The sequence below is a fragment of the Narcine bancroftii genome, chromosome 8 (genome assembly GCF_036971445.1).
Source record: "Narcine bancroftii isolate sNarBan1 chromosome 8, sNarBan1.hap1, whole genome shotgun sequence".
Taxonomy (NCBI): Eukaryota; Metazoa; Chordata; class Chondrichthyes; order Torpediniformes; family Narcinidae; genus Narcine; species Narcine bancroftii.
The window spans coordinates 137,858,925-137,879,895 of NC_091476.1; the positions used below are offsets into that span (position 1 = coordinate 137,858,925).

The 20,971-nt window shown below is 41.0% G+C and overlaps 1 protein-coding gene across 1 annotated transcript in view; it reads right to left on the reverse strand.

Moving 5' to 3' along the window:
- The window catches only part of LOC138741232 (NF-kappa-B inhibitor delta-like), a 127,868-nt gene that overhangs the window by 46,767 nt on the left and 60,130 nt on the right, over window positions 1–20,971 (reverse strand). Inside the window, exons 2-4 of the mRNA XM_069894988.1 lie at window positions 19,649–19,770; window positions 9,989–10,031; window positions 4,333–4,619 (exon numbers count right to left, since the gene is read on the reverse strand). Coding sequence (XP_069751089.1) covers window positions 4,333–4,619; window positions 9,989–10,031; window positions 19,649–19,770 — 452 coding nt within the window. The remainder of the gene's footprint in view (window positions 1–4,332; window positions 4,620–9,988; window positions 10,032–19,648; window positions 19,771–20,971) is intronic.

A 20,971-nucleotide genomic window follows, 5' to 3' on the forward strand; every position in this document is an offset into this window, starting at 1 on the left:
CCTCTGAAGAACAAATCTGGAAAAATGTGTCACTAAGACTGATTGCCTGCACTACTCCAATTAATCTTACTTCTTTAAAAATTACATCTAGAAGCTAAGGAATGAAAGAAAAATACTATGAAGAATATTATCAACCTTCCAAAACATTGCAGTGGTGGCTGTTCCTGCTGTCCTCTGGTGCTCAGGTCATAGTTCTGGTGCTGGTTTCATCACATTGTATGTTGAATGGAGATGAGCATCCATTTGGTTTTGGATCAAAAGTTTCTTTCCAAAGCAGAGAGACAATGTTCACCACCACACAAGATTACAGCGGTGTGAACTGGGAAAGTGGGCTACGGAATGGCAGGTAGAATTGGACTGATCCAAATGTAAGATTTTGCATTTTGGTAGGTTGAACCAGGGCAGGAGTTACACAGAAAATGGCAGCAGCCCAGTCAGTGTTAGTGAACAGAGAGACCTAGGGGTACGCTACGTAGTTCCAAGAAACTGGGATCAGAATACGACAGGATGGTAAAGAAGGTGTTTGACCCGCTTCCCTTCATTGGTCAGGAGAAGCTGAGACATTATGCTATAACTGTACAAGTCGTTGCTGAGAACCCACAGAGTGTTGCGTGCAGTTTTGGTTGCTTGGTATCAGGAGATATATCATGAACTGGAAAGGATGCAGAAAAGATTGGGGCTGGCAGGTTGAGTTATAAGGAGAGGCTGGATTGACAGGAACTTTTCTCTCTGGAGACTGGGGAGAGTAACATTTCAGAGGTTTATAAAATCATGAGGGGCATAGATAAGGTAAATAGTCATGATATTTTTACTAGGGTAAGGGGTCTAAAACTAGACAGCTGAGATTTAAGGTGAGAGGATAGATTTTAAATGGATCTGAGGACCAGGGGTTCAGATTTGTGGATCATTGGGATCTCTTCTGGGGAATGTCTGAAGTGGAGAGGGACCAATATCCTGATGGCCAGGTTTGCTAGAGCTGATGGGGAGGGTTTAAACTAGTTTGTCAGGGTGAGTACAGGGTTAATGGTTGGTTACTTAAGAGTGTGGATGAACAGAGGGACCTTGGCGTTCAAATCCATACATCCCTCAAGGTCATCGTCCAGGTTGATAGGTAAATTAGGAAGGTCTATGTGATGCTGGAAGATTGAGTTCAAGAGCAGAGAGGTCATGTTGCAGCTCTATAAATCTCTGGTGAGATTACACTTAGAGTATTGTGCTCAGTCTGGTCTCCTCATTACAGGAAAGACGTGGAAGCTGTAGAAAGGGTATAGACAACATTTACCAGGATGTTGCTTGGATTGGAAAATAAGTCTTATGAGGCAAGGTTAGCAGAGCTGGGACTTTTTTCTTTGGAGCGAAAAAAGGATGAGAGGAGACTTAATAGAAGTCTACAAAATTATGAGAGGCACAGATAGGGTGGACAGCCAGTGTCTGTTTCCCAGAGCAGGAATAACAAACACCATAGGACATGGGTAAAACAACTAATTCTTTAGAGTCAGAGGTAAAATGTGAGTACAAAGTGAAGAGAGGGAAGTTTAGGGGAAACCTCAGGGGTAAGTATTTTTAAGCAGAGAGTTACGGATGCCTGGAATGCATTGCAAGAGATGGTGGTGAAGACTGATACATTAGGGACATTTAAGAGACTTCTAGGCAGGCACATGGATGGAAGAAAAATAAAGGGTTCCAGGGTCAGGAGGGTTTAGTACTTTTTTAAAAGGAATATATGGGTTGGCACAACATCGAGGGCTAAAGGGCCTGTACTGTCCTGTAGTGTTCTATGTTCTATGTACTTGAAGGGCGCTGACGGTTTCCTGATTGTGTCGGAGGTTTGGATCTGGACCTCAGGTTGCCAATGGATTGAACACAACTTTATGTGACTGCAGAGGCTGCAGGAGCGATGGAGGCAAATCCACAGACACTCAATGACTGTAAAGGGACTCTCTTTTGCTTCTCTTTCTCTTAGAGTGACACTAATGACGTCCTTTTATCTGTCTTAGGTCAGGCAGGAGGCAATTTTGTGTAATATTATATGTTCTGTACTATTACAGTAAAATCCCCATTATCCGGAATACAAACGGCAGCTTCAAGTAACCGGCAAAAAAATTGTGGAATATAAATGGGTAAAAAAATTCAAAAGTTTGAAATTGGTGCCACCTAGCAGTCAGTTCACCAATCACACAAAAACACACAAACTCAAGCAACTGCCCAATTCATTTATCCGGCATCTACCAATCCCCATAGGTGCCAGATACCGGGGGTTTGTACTGTACATTACCATAATGGAATCTTGAATCTTGAATTTTGAATGTCACAAGAAGTGACATATTGAGCTGATGATTAGAACATGACATCATTTGAACTGAACCAGTTTCATTTGTAGACCATTGTGATGACAGCTATTCGATGAACATCCTCAAGACTTCAAATAAAGTAGATGGGGATTACTTGAACCTACAATGTTCTCTGAAACTGATTCTGATATATTGCAGGAAGACACACCTATCTAACCTATTGATGGTACTCCAGCACATATTGAGGTGTATTGTTCACAAAAAGCAACAGATAAACTTTTCAAAGTGCTTGGTATATAGCTTTGTTTAACGACTTTACTTTTTATGCTGATGTTTTGTACACCTCTCGTGTATACTCAAGGAGAAGAGGTCATTATTTTAAAGACATGGTGGCCTTGCAAAATTTTCTGATTGAATTGTTACTGCCCTCTGGTGGTCAGAAGATGTCACAAAAATAGAAGAACAGAGGCAAGTGGGAAACCACAAGATATCTTTCTCCATTATTCACCCTGCTAAAGTGGAAGTGTTATGATAATAGATAATATTAGTGACTGAGGAGATTGTGTATCAGGCTCAATAGATGTTCTCCTGTTCTCCTGATCCTGAAGGTGACATTGGTCATTTTAGTACAGAGAATTGGTTCCCCAAATGAGGCTGGGCAAAGGTTTAAGATGGAAGGCTGGAGGCTTAGAGCAAACCTGAGGGGGAGTTTTTTTTTTCATATGGAGTGGTTGGAGCCCTGAATTCACTGCTTGAAGGATTGGTGGAGGCAAAGGCTCTTACAGCATTTAAGTATCTGGACAAGTCTGGCGGCATGCTGCCAAGATAACAAGTTCTCTATCCATTTGGGTAAAAGACCACACTCCATCATGGGCACTGAAGTGAAAAGAACAGAGATCTTAGAAATAAACATCTCCTGTGTTCTGGCCTATGACAAGCATCTGACACGATAGTCAGGAATGCACACCAGTGCCTCTGCCATCTTAGAAGACCAAGGAAGATTGGCATGCCTCGTGTCGCACAACAACTTCTACCGATACACGATCGAAAGTGTACTTGCTGGATGCATCACAGCATGGTACAAATGTTGCCCTGTTCAAGATTAGAAGAAGTAACAGAAGGTAGTAAATGCAGCTCAGAACATTACAAAAAACTTCCCTTCCCTCCATGGGCTCCATCTTCATCTCCCCTTTCCTAGGAAAGGCAGGCAAACTACTGCAGGAATGTCCAAACTTCAGACACAGTTCTCCCTCCTCCTGTTGGAGAGAAGACTCAAGAATGTGAAAGTACCCACCAACAGACATCCTCCCCGCAGTCGTCAGGCTCCTGATTGAACCCCACAATGGTGCCCTTTCTTGATGCTGATTGATCTTTCTTTCAAGTAAAAACATAATAATGCTGGAGGAATTCAGCAGGTCTTGCAACACCCATAGGAGGTGAAGACATTTCGCGCCTGAGATCTTCCTCAAGGTGAGAGCAAAAAGTCAGCAAGGGGCCTATATTAAAATGCTGATGAAAAGGGAAGAATGGGAAGGGGAGGTGTACAGACCAACAGATAAAAGGTGTTAATCGGATGTGATAAGAGGACAGGAGAGAGGAAAGGTGAGAATTGATAATGAGGGTAGTTTTTGGCTCTGCGAAGGGAGACAGACTAAAGGGAAAAGAGAGAGAAAGAGAGAGAGAAGAAGAGTCATTGGAAAAGATTGGGAGTGGGGCCTAACGGAAGCCACATCTTTCTTTTCATTGTTCTCTTGGCACATCTGTATAGAAGTTAGAGATAATCTGTTAGACTGCTCTCAGAAGAACCCTTCTCACTGTACTAGTTATAATGTGACAGATAAACAAGAACTTGAATCACCAAAGCACAAAGTATAGAAGGTTTGAAGGTGATGTGGTTCAGTGTGATTAGTGTGGATAGGGTTAATGGGTGCAATGGACATGAAGGGTCAAAGGGCCTGTTTCTGTGCTCTACGACTTTATGCCTCTCATTTTGGCAAAGAACCTTTGGTGTGAGCACATGAAAATCCCAGACACATCCTACCTGACAATTCACTCCGAAGTTGCTCAGCAAGGGCTGCGAGCCGTAAGTCATCAGTGAGGGGGGTCCCATCATCGTGTAGCTGGGGCAGGCAGGTGGCATGGACATATCTTGCATATAGGATGAGTTGACTGCATCATGTGACGCATAATTGGGGAAGGATGACCACTGTGGAATCGGCTGTAGGTGAGCAGAGGACGGCTGGGGCAGCCATGTAGTGTGGAAGGTTTCCTCTTCGTTATGTTGTACTGATGACGAAGCAACTTCTGTCTCATGGAACGCAGGATGTCCTAAAGATAGGGACATTTAAAAATATTTTAAACATCTGCGTTGACTAGAAGAGAACAGTGATGACAATAAATTTGCAAAATGTTATAGATTCAATATCATAATTCCATAACAGAATTATTACAGGGCTGAACCCATATCAAAACCATAAAAAAACAAGCAGTATTTTTGGGGAGTGAAAAGGCAATTAACATTTCAGGTCAATTACGTTTCATGAGAATTGAAAATGTTAAATATAAACCATGTTTTACGCAGCAAGGAAAGGGAACAACAGGGTATGTCTGGTAACCGAGGAAGGAGGGAGGGGTTGGTTATAGATCACCATGTTTGTTATCTCCCTCTTACCTCTTTCTTTGTAGCATACACGTTTTATCCAGAAATTCACACAGCTTACATGAAAGGTCAAGGTGATGTTCACTTTCTCTCTTCATAGTTTCTGCCTGACATGTTGAGTATTTCCTGAAAGTTTTGTTCTCCAATTTCTAGAATCAGACTGGGGGGAGGGGTGGTAAACTGGAGGAGTCAGGGCTGGGATTATTATTATCTTCTGATATGCACTGAAGACTTTAAATTTGTAAATTTAAATTTATACAGCACGGTAACAGGACATTTCGGTCCACGAGTCTGTGCCGCCCATTTCACACTCCATTAACCTACAACCCCGGAACTTTTTGAATAATGGGAGGAAACTGGAGCCCCCAGATAAAACCCACACAAACACAGGGAGAACGTACAAACACGTGGATCTGCAGAGATTGGGTAGGAACTGGAATTTGCTACATGCAAGGAAGGTTGAAATAGTCATTCAGGGCATGGCTCTTGGAGGAGAATAACTTGCAGGGCTCCTGGGGGAATAGGCAAGAAGTAGAATACTGTGCTAAGAACTGGCTTGAAAGTGATGTGCTGAAGGCCCCCATCCACAGTATAATCCTACTGTTTAATTATAAGTGCTGATGACAAATACTTCAACGTGATTTCTCAGGTTAAAATAGTTCTTTCTTCTATTTTAATTTATTTTCACCCTCAGTTTTGTAAGTCAGACTGTTATAATGTGTCAGCCCAGAAGATGATGGCAGTTCTGGTTAGGGGTCAGAGCTGGAGAAGGGTGGCACAATCCTATCCCTGAAGGGCATCCATCAAACTGTCCATCCTACTGTTTCATGGTCACCATTACAAATACTATTTAGTAATTCTAAAAAATATAATAATCATCATTACAAGATTTGAATGTGTCTCAAGATGAATCCGCAAGGCCTCTGTATATTTAACCACAACACTCTCATATCCCTGCACATATTTTGCAATAGGTCAGAAGTTTCTATCATAGGCAGAATGTAAAAATCTTTATGTACACAATGAATAATTTTTTTAATGAAAGGCACAAAAATATATTAAAAAAGGCTTAGTCTAATGTAAGCTCACTCTTTAATTTTCAAATGGAATAAATTTTCATCGTTAGTTTTAGTTCAAACTAGTGTCAGTATTTGTATTCTGCTTCAAGAACAGAGCATAATAATTGGTAACTGTTGATACTGTGTGTCTCATATTAAGTACACTACCAGACCTGAAACCACCTCTTCTCACTAGAGATGAAACTACTCTAACAATACTTTTCTATTGTATACTTGCCTCCCTTACAATAACAAGCTCCTTATCTTATTATTTCTCTCTTGAATCTTCTGTACCATCTCCATTGGTACTTCAACTGTACATCTGATCTCACCACTGAGAGAGCCATTAGAGTGATGTACGATTGGTTCTTCCTGCCGTGCCATTGCTCTCTTAGATGCACTTAACGGCCATGAAATTCCTACCTTCCATTTCAAGCTTACTGAGGGTTATAAAATTCTGAGGGGCATAGATAAGGTGAATGGTGAGTCTTTTCCCCAGAGTAGAGGAATCTAAAACTAGATGGCATAGGTTTAAGGTGAGAGGGGAAAAATTGAAAGGGGGCCCGAGGTGCAAATTTTTCCACGCAGAGATTAGATGGAATGAACTGCCAGAGGAAGAAGTAGAGGCAGGGACAGTGACTACCTTTAAAAGGCAAATGGGATGAGCTCTGAGAGATAACTTGGTCAGCATGGATGAGTTGGGCTGATGATCCTCTATGACTCTATCCCAGTGGTTCTCAACCTTTTTCTTTCCACTCACATACCACTTTAAATGTTCCCTATGCCATAGGTGCTCTGTAATTAATAAGGGAATGCATAAGGTGGTATGTGAGTGGAAAGAAAAAGTTGAAGACCACTGTTTTAATCATATCTAATTGACTCATAATGTACACAATTTCATAGCTCCAAAGGACAATTTTTTTCAAGCAAAATATTTCAGTAACAATTGGGTCTAGAGCAGTGATTCTCAACCTTCCCTTCCCACTCACATACCACCTTAAGCAATCCCTTACTAATCACAGAGCACTGATGGCTTAGGGATTACTTAAAGTGCTATGTGAGTGGAAAGAAAACGGTTGAGAACCACTGCTCTCGGATAATGTTGGCCGATGATCGATCAATCTGTGCCTGAAATATTCCTCACTTTGTAAGTTACAAGAGCTCTGAAAGAACTTGGTTAAGGCAATGGGCAATAATCTAGATCTGTCATTCTCGACTTTTTTTCAGCTATGCACCCCACTCCCCCAGGTCTCGGCTCATGGTTTCTGGGCCCCCTTCCCTGTGAAATAGTCAAGTTTTGTTTTTTTCCATACTTCTACTGACTACATTAAAAATGTTACGCGAGGTGAAAAGAAAACAAGGGTTTTATTTAATTAAATGTGAGGGCCGTAGGGCCCCCGTTGAGAATGTCGGGTCTACATGCAGTTACTTCCCACTCAGAAGTCCATCACTCAGAATAGAGACACATTCAAGATCATTGTCAATTGTACCTGGTACAGTGAGAAGGGTTTGTTTTGTGAGCACTTTACTAAGTTAACTAAAACATGCATACAGCTGTATGAAATAGAACATAAGAAATAAGAGCAAGATTCGGCCATCCAGCCCATTGAGCCTTTTCCGCCATTTAATGAGATTATGGCTGATCTGATGATAGGTTCATTTCTGCCTACCTGCATTTTCTCTATTTCCCTTAATTTTCCAACTTTGTAAAAATCTATCCAACCTTGTCTTAAATATATTTACTGAGGTCGCCTCCACTGCTTCAATGAGCAGTGAATTTCACAGATTCACCCCCCTCTGGGAAAAGCAGTTCCTCCTTGTCTCCATCCTAAATCTACTACCTTGAATCTTGAGGCTATGTCCCTTAGTTCTAGTCTTCCCCATGAATGGAAACAATTTACATACCTCCATCTTATCTATGCCTTTTATAATTTTATAGGTTTCTATCAGTTCCCCTCTCATTCATCTAAATTCCAGTGAATACAATCCTAGATGACTCAATCTCTCCTCATCTCTAGAAATCAACCTGGCGAACCACCTCTGCAACACCTCCAAAGACATCCTTCCTCAAGTAAGGAGACCAGAACTGCACGCAGCACTCACCAGTACCTTGTATAGTTGCACATAATCTCCCTGCTACTAAATTCAGTCCTTCTATCAATCTGCTGCACCTGCAAACTAACCTTTTGTGATTTCATGCACAAGCACTCCCAAGTCCTTTTACACAGCAGCATTCTGCAATTGTTGGCCTTTGAAATAATATTCCAATCCAAAGAGGATAACCTCACATTGTACTCCATCTGCCAAACCCTTGCCACTCACGTCACTTATCTATACCTCTCTGCAGATTCTCTGTATCCTCTGCATAATTTGCTTTTTCACTCAATTTAGGGTCATCAGCAAACTTAGATACACTACATACTGTCCTGTCTTCCAAAATGTTAATGTATATCATGAACAGTTGCCCAGCACTAACCGCTGCGGCACACCGTTCACTACTGATTGTCAACCAAAAAAAAAACCCCTGTATCTCAACTGTCTGTTTTCTATTGGTTAACCAATCTTCTAGCCATGCTAATATATATAACACTCCCAATTCTTTGCATCCTTATCTTATGTATACATTTTTTATGCAGAACCTTATCAAATGCCTTCTGGAAATCCAGGTTAACATCATCTGTTTGCTCCCCTCTAGTGTGCTCATTAGATCCTCAAAGAACTCCAGGAAGTTTGTCAAACAGGGCCTACCTTTGCTGAATCCATGTCTTATGGATTCATTTTACTTCAGATGGCTCACTTTTTCTTCTTTAATGATAGCTTCAAGCATTTCCCAAACTACACATGTTAAACTAACTGGCCTATAGTTCCCTGCCTTTTGCCTATATCCTTTTTTGAATAGTCTTCTAATCTGCCAGGACCTGCCCAGATTCCAGAGAAATTTGGTCAAAGCCTCAACTATAACTTCGGCCATTTCTTTCAGTACCCTGGAATGCATTCCATTAGGACCAGGGGACTTATTTATCTTTAGACCAAGTTTTCTCATTAGTTTTCTCACTAATGCATGGTAAACCATGAAGACGGACACAAAATGGGCATTCAAAACCTCAGTCATTTCATTATCCAATATGAATTCCCCCTTCCCATCTTCCAAGGGACCAACCTTCACTTTAGCCACCCTTTTGCGCTTCAGAACACTAATTATAAAAAAAATTAGTCTATCTTTATATTTTGTGCTAATCTTTTTTCCATAGTCTACCTTCCCTCTCTTTATTGCTCATTTTGTGGTTCCTTGTTGCTTTTTAAAGTTTTCCCAATCTTTTAGTTTCCCACTACTCTTGGTGACTTTGTATGTACGAGCTTTTAGTTTGATGCCTTCCTTTATTTCCTTAGTTATTCAAGGCCGGCTGTCCCTACCCTACTGTTCTTGCTTTTAACTGGAATATACTTTTGTTGAGCATGGTGAAAAATTTCTTTGAAAGTCTTGCACTGTTCCTCAACCGTCCCTCCATATAGCTTGGGTTCCCAGTCTACCCTGGTCAACTCCTTCCTCATCCCCTTGTAATATCCCTTGTTTGAACATAATACACTAGTTTTAGACATTCAAGGGCAGTATGTGATCGGTATTATGAGATTCATTTAGGAGCTGATGGCTGTGATGGAGAGAGCATCAAGTGTGATTTGATTTAACACAGCGCTGATGATAAAAATTACCTAAAAGAAATTCTATTTGCTGACTGTCTTCACAGTCAAATGATTATGAACCAAAGTTACCATTTTGTGTCATAATATTGGGCACACATGATATAAACACAATTGAACTAAAATAACAGCAGCTAGATGAGAAAATTTGATGATTAAAGCAATGCCAATTTTAAATGGACAAAACAATGAATTATTATCAATCAGTAAATGAACTACTTAGAGTTTCTTTCTGTCAGTATTACATTATTTATGCAATAAATATGTACCTTGGATCTTACCTATTTGCGAATAGCATGTCATTGAGAGATGTGGCAAAACCATCTGCTTGACAAAAATATACAAAATTAGATAAATTTTAACATATATTGTTGCTGTAAATAAAATATATTTTGATTTAAGGTATGTGGTTAGTATGTATTTTCAACTGCAATATATTTAAAACAATGGGATGGTAAGAATGATATCAGAACAAGCAGCATGTCTCTAAATTTAAATTTAGACATACAACACAGTAACAGGCCATTTTGGCCTATGAGTCTGTGCTGCTCAATTTACACCCCATTAACCTACCACCTGGTATGTTTTTGGATGGTGGGAGGAAACTGGAGCTCCTGGAGAAAACCCACACAGCCACGGGGAGAATGCACAAACTCCTTACAGACAGCATGGGTTTCGAACTCCAGTCCACTCCTGATCGCTGGCACTGTAAAGGCGTTGTGCTAACTGCTACGCCAACCAATTGTGAGCAAATTATGAATGCTTATCAACCAGGAAGCTTTCATTCCATTTTCTATGGGCATATTGGTTGGATGCCAACTCAAACTTGAGAAAGAGATCCAAAAAAAAAGGTATTCATTAAGGCAAATTCGAATCATGATTCTTTAGAAAAATACAGTAATGCGATCATATATTGACCTGCACTCATTGAATATTCCCTGTTGACTGTAAGTGCACTGATATGCCACTATTTCTGTGGTATACTCCAGGTCTAAATCTGGCAATGTAAATCTGGAGTTGGATGTGCAATATTATCAATTCTGTGAGCTCCAGGTCCCCAGTGTCAATATCCACTTCTATCTTGCTATCACTCCCCTTGACCCTTCCACTCTATTACTAGATTTCAGTCTTGAATATATTCAGTTTGAGCTGGACTGAAAACATTCTGCTGAATGGTTTTTGAGACAAACTTCATTCTATTGTCACTGATTCCATCCCACTCCCTGGCTACTGCCCGAGATTGAAGTCCGACATGAACTTGAGCTGAGGTTCCAATCCTGCATGGTTTCCGCAGCACATCCAATCTTAATCCATTTAATCATCTCTGGTATTTTCTCTCTTCATTTTGATTTGTGCCCTGAATCATATGAGCAATGGAAATGATTTCTTGATCCATTTTAAACCTTACTTTTGTTAGTTGCCTTTCTCAATCCCTATTCCTTTAACAAGTACCATTATACTCTAGCCACATATCTTAGCATCTTTTCTCATACTAGAAATGTTATACCATTGAAAGCTCTGTCAGTGAGATATATTCTTCCCTAAAACAAAGTGAGGGATATAGCTGCCCAGATAAAAATTAGCCTCCATACGCCATCAATTCATGACTCCCCCTTTCCCCTGCCAAATCACTCAAGGAATGACCATTTAATAAAAGAGTTGTAACGCGACTGATTGCGCTCAGAGACAAGTGAGGAGTACAAACATACTTTTAATAGCTTACAATCAATGGTCAGTAGAGACAATAGTCCTCAGGTGAATCTGAGGTAAGGCAGGAAAACCAGGGGGAAGGTGAGGGTGGAGCCAGGGGAGGAGTCAACCATCTAAACAATGGACAGTGAATTCCAGTACACTGCAAGAATTAAAACTTCAATTAGGACCAAAAAACTCTATGACTTTACTGAATACCCAGAAGTGCTGGAAAAACTCAGCATTCATAGGAGGTAAAGATATATAACCAATGTCGCAACCAGAGCTTCTCCAGCACTTTTGTGTGTTTACTATAATCACGGCATCTGCAGATTTTCTTTGTGCTTTTCACTGTGACTTCACCTTTTTTTGTTTTCTTGATGGCTTTGGGGGGAATTTCTTGGGAAATTCCACACCATAGTTTAAACAAACCCCAGGTGATTTAAGTAATTGATATAACTGAAAGCATTGAAGCCCTGCCCCTTTTTCCCCATAATCCAACCATTGTCCACCTTCTGGAATTTTTCCACCTCTAATTTGACATTTTAGAGGAAACCTATATTTACTTTTCACTAATGCATGGTAAACAAATTCAGAGGGCGTGTGGCCAATGTCTCCACATTACATATGGTTGAAATAACATAGACAACTCCACTGTGTATGTCTAAATAGGGCCAGGAAAGTTCTTGGGAATATTTATCTGTTCTGTATTTTAATGCTGCCCTTGATAGAAATATTTAAGCTTTTGCATTCCATAGCCAGCCAGTGACAAGGATGAATTTTTTTTTATTTGCATTCCAGCAGACACACCTTGTGGTTTTGTAACTGAAATTATATCTTAAAGCATCCTTGATACTCACTGCCTCTGCTCAAAATACCTCAGTGAAATACTCTCTACCGTAACATTTTATGAACTCAAAAACCTCATTCCACAATCGCTCAGTGGGTGGGTTTACTTGATGCAACTTGACGGTCTCTCGGAACACTGAGAAGCTGGTGAGAGAATGCGGCTGACTGGCACATTGCAGGCTGCAGGAGTATGTGCTGAGGGAAGGATTACAGTCTCGAGTCCTCCCGTTACTGGGCACTGATGGCCTGACACCAAGGGAAAAGTCCCTCAATCAGCTGAGGGGGAAATAACAACAAGGTGCCACAGTTGTGGAAATGATTCAGAGAATAAATGTAACAATGTACATTGATGATGGAAATGTATGGCTGTGATGCTAAAGACGTAAAATGACTTTGAATGGTTTATCTTTGCAAATTTATTATGAATAATGTTTAATTTTGGAAAAAAAAATTGACATCTAAAGAGCAGAAAATTAATTGTTGGCCTTGTTTACTGTTTGCCACTGGGTGGGTTTCAGGTGCAGACTGCCAATGCACCATTGACTGAGTGATCACATTGCAAGCTCATGATTAATGAACATGGCAACCAGAATTTTCCTTCCTTCTACCACAGGCCAATGAACTACTTGATATCTGCACTTGGAGCCATCACTAAATTGTCATTAAATTAATTTATAAGATCACAAGGAATGGGAGCAGAACTTGGCCATTTGGACCTTTCTGCCATTCAGAAAAGCCATTTTGTTTTCTGGACCCCAGCTCCTCTTTTTTGCTTATTTCTTGACTCCTAAACCCCAACAGCTCACCATTGGATACATTTTGTAACTCTGTCTACACTGCTTCTGAGGTCGAGGATGCCAACAGTCCACAGCTGTCTGAGAAGAAATAAGTAATTCCTTATTCTGGAATGATGCCCCCCTCTTCCATGGAGTACATTTCACTTCAGCATCCATCCAAAATCTTAAACATTGCAGTCATAACATCTCTTATTCTTTTAAACAAATGCAATGAGATCAAAATTCACAACCTTACCTAATACGACATGCCCTTCATTCTTTTAGTTAACCTACTGAACCACCTCTGAGCTGCTTCATTTGACAGTATACCCCTCCTTTACTAAGGAGGCCAAAACAATAGTCAGTATCCGAGATGAGGCCACAGCTTATGCACAAAATATCCCATGTTAATATTTCTTCCCTTTACAATAAATGCCAACATTTCTCTTGCCTTAATTTGGGGCTCTACCATGTGACCTACTGTCTAAGTTTCCTTCCTTTCCTTGTTTCTCATAACACATTAGTATTTAAGTTTGTCTATGATTATAAGAAATTCTGAGCAATTTGGCACATTTGTGTACAGCCTCATGTTCTGTAAGGGTCTCATTCCTCAGAACTGCCTGTAAGCCGATTTCTCCAAAAGACAGAAATGCCCCCTTCTTGTCACTTTCTGTATCATATCATTCCATGTACACTTGCCATTTTTTTTCCATTTCATTCACCCTAACCCTACCCATAATCAAATTAAAGATTTTTTTCTGTATCCCAACATTTATAAATCCCAAGGAGAATTGTATTATTATCACGACTAGCTTGAAAAATGCCTACAAAGTGTATGAGAGTATTTGCATAAAGTGACATTTTTGTAAGTCAGGTCATTCAAGTTTAAGTTTATTGACACCTGACTGTACATATACAACCAGACAAGACAGCGTTTCTCCAGACTGTGGCACACACAAATGCATGCATAATAACATTTCTCACACAGCCCATAATAATCATAAACAAACATAAAAATATAATATGAAGTAAATATGTATAAATATTCTGGAGTAATATACTCCATTTCATTAATAAGAGAGCCAAGTTTACAGGATTCCATTCATCAATCTTACAGCCTGCAGGAAGAAGCTATTGCCTAGCTTGGCAGTTCTGATTTTAATGCTGTTGTGCCTTCTTCCTGATGCTAGTGGTTCAAAGATACTGTGTGATGGATGGTAGGGATCCTCAATAATTTTTAAACATTATCGAAGCGATGCTCCCAGTGAATGTTGTCATTTTCAGGATCTGGTCATTGCTTACAAAATGCTACCATTTATTAATTTCTATTTTAATTTAGACATAAAACATGCTAACAGGCCCTTCTAGCTCATGAGGCTAGCTGCCCTAATATCCCAATTAACCTACAACCCACATACAACTTTTGAAAGTTGTGAGGAAACCAGAATGTCCAGAGAAAATCCATGTAGACACGAGGAGAATATACAAACTCCTTACAGACAGCACCGGATTTGAACCAGTTAGTTGCACTAACCACTACACTAACCATTCCACCCATTTGTTCATCTGAATTGTCATGAGACAGTGGTGGGGAATTGCCTTCTTGAAATCTGGCACTCTACTGATGAGAATTCTTTCACATCAGTTATGGGAAGGGAATTCAGGATTTAGACGCAGTGACTATGAATGAAGAAAGGTGTATTTTCAAATGCGTCATTTGGAGCACTTGCAGGTGATCGTCTTCCAGTTTGCCTGATGCCCTTGTCCTTTTTGATGGTAGAGTTTGTGGTTTTTAAAGCTGCTGTGGGAGAAGCCTGGGTGAGTAACTCCCCTATGCACTGTAGCTTGTCAGAGGAAGGTTGAATGGGTGCTTTGTCCTGGATGATGTCAATCTTGAAAGTTGTGGGAGCTGTACTCATCAAGACAAGTGGAGAGTATTCTTGACAGATTCATTGTGGATTGTGTACTGTCCTTGGGGTTTCAGAAGTTAAGTCATGCCACAGGTAACCCAGCCACTAAACCCATGATATTTATGTGGCCAGTTCAGTTGAAGTTTTGATCAATAGTGCGTTACTAGATATTGATTGTGGGGAACTTGATCTACGAGGAGTATATTCTGGACACTACCACCAATGTTAGCAAGGACATAGACATCTGCTGTTGGTAGTTAAGTGAGGAGAGATCATTGATTTATCCTTCAGGTTGTCAGACATAGGATGGCAGTAAAACACGAAAGTCTGCAGATGTTGTGAATGAGTAAAAACACAGAAGTGCTGGAGGAACTCCAACAGGTATCACAACGTCCATAGGAGGTAAGGTTTGAGCAAAATAAGATGTCTGTGTTAAAAGGCTAGGGAAAAAGAAAGTATGGGAGGGGGAGGGGTCCAGACCCACAGACGAAAGGTGTTAATTGGATATTATAAGAGGTCATGAGAGAGGAAAGGTGAGAATTGATTGGGGAGAGGAGTAGCTTTTAGCTCTGTGAAAGGACAGAGGGAAAAGGGAAGAGAGAGAGACACAAAGACAGAGGAAATAAGTTATAGGGAAAGATTAGTGGTGGGGGCAGAGTCTAACAAAAGCCATCTGGTTGGAAGGTGCCCGTGGAAGATGAACTGTTGTTCTGACAAATTGCAGGTAGCCTCAGTCTGGCAGTGAACGAGACCATGGACAGACATGCCAGCAAGGGAATGGAGTGGCAAATTGAAGTGGATGGCCACTGGGAGATCCACGCAATTGCAGGGAAGAGAGAGCCAAGGTGCTCAATGAAGACATGGGGTTGCAACCAAGTTCTTTCAGTGCCCTCCCAGCTTAATCAGTGATGGTGCTACCAAATCGGTCATTGGATTTGTTGCCATAGAATCTTTGGGCTGGGAAGAGCTGCAGTTTTAAAAAGAGAGACAGCAGCTTCCAATATGGCCAACAGGAGGCAATGAGGGCTGTACAGAGCACTGTCTGCCTGTTCCAGGCAATGGATGATGGTCACCGTGCTGACAAGAGTGCCTGCCCAGCTCACCCACCACCAGCCCTCAAAGGCACCCATTGCAACTCGTCTTGGATTCTCATTCCACACGGAGCCACTTTAACTGTTTCACTGTTGTGGGAGCACATGCAGAAGGTTGAGCCCTCAACTGGATTCCTCAGCTGTGGGAAGGATGGAAGTTTATACCATTTCCCCCCACCCCCCCGCCCTCCCACCCCAACCCCACTGCAGTCGTGTCAGTAATGCATTTCTTAATATATGTAATACTGTATAATCCCTCTTAGCACTGATTCTATGACGCTTTTGTTCTTGAGACCTAAGTGCTTTTTTATCGATGAGACTTGGCCTTTAAATGCTACAAAGATTGGCTGGAAACTTCAGAACATTACTATCCTCTTAGCTCCTTTCACACTGCCAATTCTGTGTGGGTTACTGGCTAATTCAAGGAGTCTGTTCCCGGTAATCATGCGGTGTGAAACATTCCAACCTGGTCGGGTGAGTTAAATTCAACCAGGCTCTGATACTTGGTGAAGGCAAGTATCAGAGCCTGACAGAATTAACTCACTAATTGCCTTTTGGTGGTGTGAAAGCACAACGTGTGCTCGCATTGTTACTGTTGGAGGTGGGACCCCCCCCTCCTTAAAATGCTAGGTTGCCAATTAACCCGGTAAATCATGGTACAGTGGGAAGGGCTCCCAAGTGCAGCTTGCCCAGTATGTTTTTCTGCTTTCTTGGAGGGTTGGCAGTGTGAAAAGGGCTAAGTAATGGCCCTAGGTCCAAAAGTTGCCAATGGAATCAAAATGGGAGAGCTCATTCCCCTCAACAAAAGCCATTTCAGCAGAGCCAGATGCTCCATCTAGTGGTTTAGCTGAGAATTGAAGAGACAGATGACATTGTCATTTTTTACGAATATAAAACTGTGTGTGAAATAAAGCTGCAATGTTATGTAACCCAACCCATCTGCTACTTTTGGCATGTTTAATCAGTTGGAATGTTGGGACTGTGCCACAGTGTCAGAGGTTGTTGTGTCTCTGAATGGACTCTCTTGCTTCCACATTGCCTCCAAACTGGATGCAATCACAAAGAAGGCTCGCCAGCGGCTATACTTTGTGAGGTGTTTGAAAAAATTTGGTATGTCATCAAAGACTCTTGTAAAATTCTACAGGTGTACCGTGGAGAGCATTCTGGCTGGTTGCATCACTGCCTGGTATGGAGATGTCAACACTCAGGAAAAGAATAAACTCCAGAGAGTTGTTAACTCGGCCTGAGACGTCTTAGGCACCAGATTTCACTTCATCAAGGACATCTACATGAGGCGGTGTCTTAAAAAAAGCAGCCTCTCTCCTCAAAGACCCCCACCACCCAGCACTCAGTGACACAAGAACAGTTTCTTCCCTGCTGCTATCAGATTCCTGAAAAATCAATGGACCAAAGACACTGCCTTACTTTCAAGCTCTATTATTGTTATTTTTATTTTATTTTATTTTTTATAGTAATGTTGTAAGATGCTTATAATATAAATGTTTGCTCTGTGATATTGTTCATGACAATAAATCCTGATTCTGATTCTCTTTCTCTATTACTGTTAAGGGTGACTCCAATATCTGTTTTTGTCTGTCTTACAGCAGGCAGAAGGCAATTTCATGTAATATTTTATGTTCTGTACTATTACATGCCATTAAAGGAATCTTAGATTTTGTCTAAATCTGGTGATGCTTTTGGAAGATATGGTTCTGAGAGGGTGCAGAAGAGTTTGACTAGAATAATTCTATGGAGAGGAATTTCAGCTGTGAGGTTATATTGGAGAAGCTGGGATTGTTTTCTTTAAATGGCTGAAAATTGAGAAGGGAACTGACAGCAGAGATTGAGATTGCGAGTACATGGAGAGAAGTTGCTCCCATTGATTCGAGCTCAAGTTCAAATTTATTATCACATGAAGCAAGATGCAGTGTCAACATTTGTCTTGTGAGCAGACCAGCTATACATTTCAAACATAGTATAACAATTAAGATATAGAGTAAGAGAAAGAGAGATCAGTTGGTACAAAGCAAAGGCAACATCATTTTATCATTGTGAGGTTCATTCAGTCGTCTTGATGAAGGCAGGAAAGAAACTGTCCTTGTATCTGATGTGGGTGCTCCAAGGGATAGGGGATGAAGATGCTGGGACACAAATGTGAAGCAAAGTACAAGGTGAGGAAAAGCTTTTACCCAAATGATAGTTCTGATCTGGAACTCATTGCATATAAGTGTGGCAGAAACCAGATCAATCGATGCTTTTACCAGGCAGTTGGAAAGGCAGTAGACAGGAGATAATTTTGCAGCCTTTCTCAACGGGGCCATGTCAGATGCCTGTGGACCACAGTACATTTAAGTAAAAGACTTGATTTCTTTCAACCTTACATAACATAGGCAGAGTCCTGGGTTGGGTGGGGGTGGGGGTTGCCATAGCTTAAAAAAGATTGAGAATGGTAGATGTAGAGCATGGGGTTGAGGAGATTGGTCCACTGAGAGCTGGCATAAACTGGCAGGTCAATGATTTCCTTCTGTACCACACTACTATTCTGTGCTCGAGCATTACTTTCCCACCAAGGATTTGAGTCACTGGGAGATGGCCGTGCTCAAGGAAGGTGGGCTGCTTCAGTCAACAACCGAAGAGCTGACAAGCAGCCATAAAGGAGTGTGGAATTCTTTCTGAAGAAAATGAGAGTGGGTTCTCATCCCCAGTAATGAACCCGGCAACCAACACCAGCTGGACAGATTGTCTGGTGATGATTACATCACAGGGTCGAGTCCAGTGGTGCACAATTTGCTTTCCAACATTCAGTGCACTGCAGACATTTCTCATGGGTTATAAGGTGCAGGAGACATGAATCACACAGTGGAAAGGCCAGTCTGTACCTAGGGCTATTGTCATCTACCTCCAAATGATATGGATGGTCCCAGCTGTCAAGTGATGCAATATCATTAACGAGATTTCATATGATCATCATGGTTGGACACCATGCACCTGATAAACCCATTCAGCAACATGTGTTAAGGATACTAAATGGGCACTGAAAGGGGAACATAATAAACGTGAGCCAAAATAAACAGAGTGAAGATTGCTAATCTCATAAGACCTTAAGACATAGGTGCAGAAATAGGTTATTCACTCCATCGAGCATGTCCCACCATTCAATCATGAGCTGATCCATTTTCCCACTCAACCCCACTGCCTTTTATGCTCTGGCTAATCAAGAACCTATCAATCTCTGTCTTAATACACCCAATAACCATTTGTGGTAACGAATTCTACAGATTGATCACCCTCTGGCTGAAGAAATTCCTCCGCATCTCTGTTCCAAGTGGACACCCTTCATTCCTGAAGTTGTGCCCTCTTGCCCTAGACTCTCCCACCACATCTACATCTACTCTGTCCATGACCTTCAACATTCAAAATATTTCAGTGATATCCCCCTTCATTCCCCTAAATTCCAACGAATACAGGCCGAGTCTGTATTCATTCCCGAATTCATCCTAATGAACCTCCTCTGCAAAGTCAACACCTCTTTTCTTATATTCACCTGTGTTATCACTGTTAAATGTTATACACAAGCTTACTGACCTTATTCACCAATCTGTGCAATAATCACAGAAGGTACTTACTGCGTTGCTTGAAGATGTATTAGTGTTCTCAACGTTCTTTCTCTTCCTTTTAAGCAGTTCCTTTACAGGATCTTTCACACGAACACCCAAATAAGGTCGCTGTTGCGACTGGTCAGAAGAAGCTGGAAATGCAGAAAAAGAAAGTCCTTTGATAAAGATTGTTCTGTTAACAGTCCAGCTGGACATCTCACACAAAATACTGCAAGACAGTACTGAAGTGCATAGTTATAGAGAGGTCTGCTGGTACAGAGCAAAGGCAAAATAATTTTACCATTGTGAGGTTCTTTCAGGTACTGATAATGGCAGGAAAGAAACTGTCCTTGAATCTGCTGGTGCTTAATCTCATACTCTTTAATCTTCTTCCCAATGGGAGGAAGGTGAAGGCTAGTGTGTGATGAGTCTTTTAATGTGTTTGCTGCTTTTATAGGACAGCAGGAGGTATAGATGTGGTTGATGGAATGGAGTGCTGGGGATGGAAGTGGAGTACATGTGATGCCCTGAGTCATAACTGGCTTTGGAGGTGGGGCTAAAAAGGTTCACCCGATTGATTCCAGGGATAAAAGGGTTAGCCTATGAGGAGATATTGAGTCGTCTAGAATTTAGAAGAATGAAAGAGAATCTTATAGAATTATATAAAACATATAAAATTATGAAAGCCATAGATAAGATAGAGGTAGATAAGTTGTTTCCATTGGTAGGGGAGACTAGAATGAGGGGACAAGCCTCAAGATTCAGGGTAGTAAATTTAGGATGGAGATGAGGAGGAAATGCTTTTCCCAGAGGGTGGTGAATCTAAAGAATTCACTGCCCATTGAAGGTGACCTCAGTTAATATATTTAAGACAAAGTTGGATAGTGTTTTTTGACATAGTAAGGGAATTAAGAGATATGGGGTATGGCAGGTAAGTGGAGATAAGGCTATCATCAGATCATCCATGATCTCATTGAATAGCAGAGTAGGCTTGACAGGCCTACTTCTGCTCCTATTTCTTATGTTCTTAACCCTCTGCAGTTTGCTGCAGCCTTGGAGTAACAGTTACAATAAAGTTGGGATCAAATGAACAGTGAAAGTATTGAATCCCTGTGTGTTGTAACCCTGTGCCTGATCTGTACATTCAGGGTCTGAGAAAATTTTTTGTTAATCTACATTTTCGTTGATTTTTGGACTTTATTGAACTTATTATTGTGTGATCAATGCTATAGGCCTTCCACCTCCTTCTAATGAGTTTCAAGAAATTAATGCTTTTGTTCATTAATTACCAATCAAATTTGGTTCAAGATGCTGACATCGGGACACTGAATATGCATACACTCTTTTATTCAA